This window comes from Mirounga leonina, unplaced genomic scaffold (assembly GCF_011800145.1).
Source record: "Mirounga leonina isolate KUSES-001 unplaced genomic scaffold, KU_Mleo_1.0 Mir_104, whole genome shotgun sequence".
In the NCBI taxonomy this organism is placed as follows: Eukaryota; Metazoa; Chordata; class Mammalia; order Carnivora; family Phocidae; genus Mirounga; species Mirounga leonina.
This window is the reverse complement of record NW_023270231.1, coordinates 17050293-17057631: the sequence shown is the minus strand read 5'-3', so window position 1 is coordinate 17057631 and position 7339 is coordinate 17050293. Positions and strand designations below refer to the sequence as shown.

Here is a 7339-nt window from a genome sequence, read left to right as displayed (position 1 = left end):
AGCCTGCTTCTCCCTCTCCCACTCCCCCTGCTTGTGTTCCCTCTCTCACTGCGTCTCTCTCTGTCAAATAAATAAATAAAATCTTTAAAAAAATAAAATGAAAGAAAAAGGAAGTTAAGAGATAAAAAAATTGATCAAAAGTGAATTTACCTCAGAAAATAGTAAAGATAGGCAAAGAAGATCCAACCCACAAATAGTAAGTCCCTGAACAACAACAACAAAAAACAAAGCAAGGGGGTGCCTCGGTGGGTCAGTCAGTTAAGTGTCCGACTCTTGATCTCAGCTCAGGTCTTGATCTCAGGGTCGTGAGTTCAAGCCCTGCATTGGGGTCCATGCCCAGCTTAAAAAAACAAAACCAAAGCAAGGAAACAGGTCAAATACTAAAAAGATCTGAACTACATATTGAAAGAGCGAAGCGCACACATGAGACTATCAACCTAAAATGACCAACCCCAAGACAAAGTTTAGTGAAATTACTGGGAATTAAAGAAAAAGAAAAAATCCTGTTGACACTGACAAAAACAGCAAATGAGTTATAAGGCAAAAAAGTTAGGCAAACAATTAGCTTTTTTTGGTGGGGGGCAATTATTAGCTTTTTAATAGCAACATTTCATGCCAAAAGAAAAACGGAGAAACATATTTAGAATAAGGAAAGAAAATGTGAGTCAAGGATTTTGGATCTGGTAAAACTGACTTTTTGGATGTAAAGAGAATATACAAACTTATCAAATTACAAAGTCTTTACATTTAAAACTGAAAAGGTAAAAAGAATCTTTACTTGTAGTGTTAAGTTCTTCCCTCTACCTAATAAAGGAACTGAAATGTTTAAAGAACATGAAAGACAGAAATGCACTGAAAAAATACATACAATATTAAAATAGCATCAATCCATTTGAAGAAAAAGTCAAGCAAATTCACCAGGACTTCCCATATCTGGGTACGGAATTAATCTATGTAGAGGTAAAAAGTAACTGGTTGTTTAGGAAAAGTATTGATATTTAGGAACTACTCTTTGCCCAAGATTATTCTCCATATAAATACAGTTTTGTTCAAAATAGACTTGACCTTTCATAGTGTTAATTTTTTGTATAAATATACTGTCCTTAGTTTTGTTTCACTTTGTATGTACTCTATTTTGATATGTATTTACAACTCTACTTTTGAAAAAGTTATTCTGTATATATAATAATTGCATATTCAATTCATTTTAGTATTCTATGAACTTACCTGGTCACTATTCATAAGTCATTTCCCAACGCTTAGCAAAAAGAATTAACTACTGATAAGAAATAATCACTGAAATACCATACCATTTGGAATACTGAAATAGAAAAATTGTATCTATTTTGTTAGTCAATTATATCACAAATAATCATCAAGTTAATACTATGTTGTGAACATACAGCTTAAGCATTTGGCTAATTTTAATTGGCTTTGTCATGAACAAAATCTTCAATTTTCTAAAATATGAATGATGGATTACAGGAACAAGGTGGAAATAAAACTCTTTAAAAAAAAATCTAAATGGTGGGGCACCTGGGTGGCTCAGTCGTTAAGCGTCTGCCTTTGGCTCAGGTCATGGTCCCAGGGTCCTGGGATCGAGCCCCGTATCGGGCTCCCTGCTCCGCGGGAAGCCTGCTTCTCCCTCTCCCACTCCCCCTGCTTGTGTTTCCTCTCTCACTGTGTCTCTCTCTGTCAAATGAATAAAATCTTTAAAAAAAAAAAAAAAATCTAAATGGTGAAGATGTAATATGGTAACATCAACAACTAATATTTATTGAGTATTGAGAATTTATGTGCTCAGCAGGGTGCTAAGTGCTTTATATGCAATCTTCCCATTTAATACACCCATTGTCCATATTTTACAGATGAGTAAAATTAGGTCGAGGGAAGTGAAGTCATTTCCCTAGTCCTCATGTAGTTAAGTGGCAGGGCCAGGAGTTCAATCTAAAACGGATTTCAAATACTCTGATTTTAACCACTATAATAAACAAGCTTTTGTTTTTTGAAAACATGATTTTAATTTTTAGACCAGTGGCTATTGCTAGAGCCACAGAGAAACCTAGCCTTTTTTGGTAAAAAGATGGGAAACAAGGCATGCAGATCTAAGGTACTTTAAAATAAAGAAAATGTTTCAAAAATGAAGATAAATGCTCAAAAGTGTCAAATGTTACAAAATAATGTCAAGAAAAGGAAATTCTCAAGTAAGCCTACTGGATGAAGCAATTAGCGGGCCACATGTGAACTACTCAGGTCAAATACCACAGAGATGGGTGTTAGATGACAGGGCTAAGTGATGTTATGTGGGGGTACTGTGAGCACGGGAACTCAAAGAACTTACTTCTATGCCTGGTTCAGCCATTTATTGATTGTATGACTTATGACAAGTTACTTTAATACCTTGCTGTGTTTCTAATTCCTCATTTGTAAAATCAGAATAATACCTCCTTCACAGAACTGTGAAAGTAGATAACTAACCAACCTTAACAGACAGGTACTGGATCATAGAAAGTACCCATAAATGTTAGCTGTTTATCCCTTCCTAACACCTAAGGAATCCTTTCCAGGCTTTTGATCTCTCCTTTAAATCTTCTCCTTTGGCCTTCAAACATGAATGTTGTCAATTCATGAAACTGTTTTGTCAAAATCTATGTGCATTGCTAATTTTATTAATGATTCCAAATTGCCCTTCAAAAACACTAGAATATTTCACATCCAGGATGAACACAATGCTGACAAGAGAAACTAGTAATTGCAAAGACATGAGAAACTTACTAAGTGCATGGAAGCATTCAATGTGTATGTATTTTTAATTAAAGAAAATGCAATCATTTTGGTAGCTGTGAGAAGTATTTCTATGTAAAGAGAAATAAACTGTTGCTCACTCTACTCCATCTAAACATCTTGATTTCCTCACAGCAATTGCCACAATTTGTTATTCTTTCCCATTTATTCTTTGTCTTCCATTTTTAGACTACAAGCTTCCTAAGAGTAGTGACCAAATCTCTATTCATCCCTGTATCCCCCAACACCTGGCATATAGTAGGCATTCAAGAAACTTTGATGAATGAATATATAGTAACTGGAAGTAAGAAAAATGGTTTTAACAGAAATGCAAAAAAATTCCAAAATATTTACATTTTTAAAAATTAGAACAATTTATAGTGTTTGTTACCCTAAAATTCAGGTAAGTAACTTTAAAATAATTATTTAAAAAGTAAGCTCTAATTCCTTTAAGTAACCTGATTCAATACATAGTCAGCATCCTGGGGAAAAATGAACTGGAAGAAAATTCTCAGGTAACCAAAGTTTGCCACTCTGCACAATGACTACGTAAGAACCAGTTTTTAAAGACAGTCCTAGAATAAATATTGCAAAACAAAGAATATATAAAACAGCTGAGCCAATTTTATGAGCTTCAGGGTCTTCATGGATTGCACTATGCTGCAATGTCCTTGGGATGCTACTCCTCTGTAAGGTGATCTGCTCCTATGGCAGCTAAGCTCTTACACCTCTAGAGTTCTCATGTCTACATGAGCTACCTCTCCCCTCCCTGTCACGTAGTGCTCTGCCTCTGTTCCTCCCCATGATATACATTCTGTTCAGGGAAAAAACAGATAATTAAGTTTACTAGAATCCTGTGAACTGTATTACAGAGTAAAACATATAGGTAAGAACCTCTACCAAAGTATAAATTGCAGGCTTGACAGCTTAATCTTTATTTTTCCCATTAAAGGTTAAAATTGCTAGAAGTTCATCTTTCCTAAGTATTAAAACAGTTCAGTGATGAAGTCTAAATAATAAATTGTGGTAACCAGCAATACATGTTTATGAATGCAAAATCTCAAAAGACAAAACAATTTGTAAACAAGAGTAACTACAATAAGAACATTTGAGTTTTTCCTTAAAAGAATGTTTAATATCTCCTTAAATCATATATCTTACACTACATGTTACTGTTATGAATTTATCCAATATTCTTCTTACCAAGAGTATCTTTAATGAGCATTTCAAGCTTCTGCCCCATGTTGGGTCCTCTTTCCTCTCTTGGATTCTGTACTCGGTTTACAATCTCTTGCTTGATGGAGTTGATTACAAACAATAAATTATCTGGAAGACAGAACAAGATACTTGGAACATGTCACTAACATGAAAGAATTTGCTTTTTGTTGTGTAATAACAGTTATTCAGTTAAAAAATGGAGAATTTGTAAGAAAATATTAAGTAGTGATGGTTATAAGCCTTTTTTAAAATTTAAATTCAATTAGCCAACATACAGTATGTCATTAGTTTCAGATGTAGAGTTCAGTTATAAGCTTTTTTTATCCAAAGAAACTAATTTCAAATGATGTGCCAGTTTTGATGACACACTGTAGACACATATCAATGTCTACTATCCTGTAAGCAACTTGACTTAATTGTCTTCATGGACTGAATCATAGGATCTTAGTAAATGTTTATTAAATAAATCAAATGAAGTCCTTCAAGTCCTCCAAAGACAAAACTTTAAAAACTATCCGCAGTTTACGAAGAGAGTTAACCAAAAGTAAATAGGAGATAAATAATAAAGAGCAGAAATCAATAAAACAGAGAAAGTTAAAAGCCAAAAGTGGTTCCCTAAAAAGATCAACAAAATTGATATCCACTCCCACCTTCCATTCCCAGCTAAACAGATTGATCACCTATATGAAAAAGGGGTTATCACTTAAGAATCTGGAGCTATTGAAAGGATAATAAGAAAATGCTATGCTGGGGCACCTGGGCGCTCAGTCGTTAAGCATCTGCCTTCGGCTCAGGTCATGATCCCAGGGTCCTGGGATCGAGCCCCATATCGGGCTCCTGCTCAGCGGGAAGCCTGCTTCTCCCTCTCCCACTCCCCCTGCTTATGTTCCTGCTCTCTCTGTCAAATAAATAAATAAAATCTTTACAAAAAAAAAAAAAGAAAACGCTATGCCAACAAATTTAACAACTTGGTAAAAATGGTCACATTTCTTGAAAATGCAACTTAAATAAAATTGACACAAGAAGAAATGAAAAATCTGAACAGCTTATTTCAAGCAAAGGAATTAATTTATCCAAAAATATAAGGGGTTTTAATGGAAAATTATATCAAATATACAATGAAGAAATAAAATTGATCTTATTAAACTGTTCAAAAAAGAGGAAGATAGATCATGGCCCAATTCACTCCTTATAAGGCCAAAATAGCCCAAATACCAAAACCTGAAAAAGACATTACAAAAAAAGAAAATCACAGACCAATATCCCTCTTGAATATAGACACACAAATCCTTAACAGAATATTAACAACAGAATCCAACTTAGTTTTAGAACAAAATCTTACAGAATATCTGTAATAGACTCTTAATATAAATATTGTCCTTTTTGGACAATATATCACAACCAAGTAGAGTTTATTCCAAGAATGCAAGGTTGGTTTAATATTCAAAAATCAGTTAATGTAATTTACCATATTAAGAGGTAAATATGTGATATATTACCAGAATAAGGGAGAAAAACATGATTGCTCCAACAGATGCAAAAAAGACCATATGACAATATTCAACACCCATCTGTGATAAATGAAACTACAAAAAAAAAAAGAGAAATTAAAGTGATAGAGGGCATCTCATCTTACAAAAAAGCCTACTGCCAACATCATACTTTAAGGTGAAAGGCCTCACCCCCGAGATTGATTTATTTTTCTTGCCTTATTGCAATACCTAGGACATTGGATAAACATGGTGACTGCCTTGTTTGCAAAGGCATAAATATCAGAAAAGAAGAAATAAAGCCATCCCTATTTGCAGATGATGATTGCTTACATAGAAAATCATAGGGCATCTATATACCTACCACGGGAACTAATAAACAAATTTAGCAAGATAACAAGATACAAGAATAATATGCAAAAATCCATTTTATATATTAGCAGCAAAGTTTAAAAATAAAATTTGAAAAATGATTCCGTTTACAGAGCGCCAAAAAATATAAAATACCCAGTAACAGATCTAACAAAAGATGTTAAGCATTCTACACTGAAAACTATAAAAAAAGGCACAGAGAAATTAAAGGAGACTTAACAAATGGAAAGAGATACCAAGTTCATGGATTAGAAGACTCCATTTTGTTAAAATGATAATTCTCTCCAAATTGATCTAAAGATTGAAACAGTCCCAATCAAAATTTCAGTTAGTTTTGTAAAAAGTGATTCCAAAATTTATATGGTCATGTAAATGACCTAGAATAGCCAATGCAACTTTGAAAAAACAAAATTGTAGGATTAACAAGAACTTACACTTACCCAACTTAAGATTTACTATAAAACTACAGTAATCAAAATAGTTTGCATCCGCATAAAGGTAGACAAATGATCAATGGAACAGAATACAGAGTCCAAAAGTAGACTCATACGTATAGGGTCAACTGATTTGACAAAGGTGAGAAAACAAGTGAACAGGAAAAGGAAGGTTTTTTAATTTTTATTTATTTATTTATTTTTATTATTATGTTATGTTAATCACCATATATCATTAGTTTTTCATGTAGTGTTCCATGATTGTTTGTGTGTAACATCCAGTGCTCCATGCAGTACGTGCCCTCTTTAATACCCATCACCAGGCTAACCCATCCCCCCACCCCCCTCCCCTCCAGAACCCTCAGTTTGTTTCTCAGAGTCCATAGTCTCTCATGGTTCATCTCCCCCTCCGATTCCCCCCCTTCATTCTAAGGAAGGTCTTTTTAATGAATGGTGATGGATCAACTGGATATTCATATGGAAAAAAAGAAACATCAACTCTCACCCCACACCGTAAATAAAAATTAACCTAAAATGGATCATAAGCCTAAATGCAAAACCTAAAACTGTATGAATTCTAGGAGAAAACATACAAGAAAATATTTGCACTTCGGAGTTGGCAAAGTTTTTACGAGCACTAAAAATATGAACTATAAAAGGAAAAACAGGCAAACTGGAATTCATCAGAATTAAAAATTTTTGCTCTTTTGTAGCTCTTGGGGTTACCCCAGTTCTCCATGACTTGGTTCATTTTCCAACTGGGGATGTCGTAGGGATGTCCCTCTCAGTGTGGTCTTTTATATTTACTTGGGCACTTGATCTTTAGCAGAAACAATGATGAATTCATTAACTCCTGTGTTTACACATTGTTAATCCTTCTCCCTCTAACTTCCAAGTAAATTCCATTTTAATATCTTAAGTGGTATAAATTGTTTAATTCTAAAATAAAGGAGTTAGAAAGGCAGGGTATTGTGCTGTGCTTAATTCTATGTAGTACAAAACATATAATGCAGAATAACTAAGACCTTCAGAATATAAAAG

General features: G+C 33.9%; 1 protein-coding gene across 5 annotated transcripts in view; it reads right to left on the bottom strand.

The window, feature by feature from the left end:
* The window catches only part of CREBRF (CREB3 regulatory factor), a 55111-nt gene that overhangs the window by 10118 nt on the left and 37654 nt on the right, over nt 1–7339 (bottom strand). For all 5 annotated transcript variants that reach the window (XM_035014479.1, XM_035014461.1, XM_035014486.1 and 2 more), the window contains one exon: nt 3988–4110. In XM_035014479.1, the coding sequence (XP_034870370.1) occupies nt 3988–4110 (123 nt within the window). The remainder of the gene's footprint in view (nt 1–3987; nt 4111–7339) is intronic.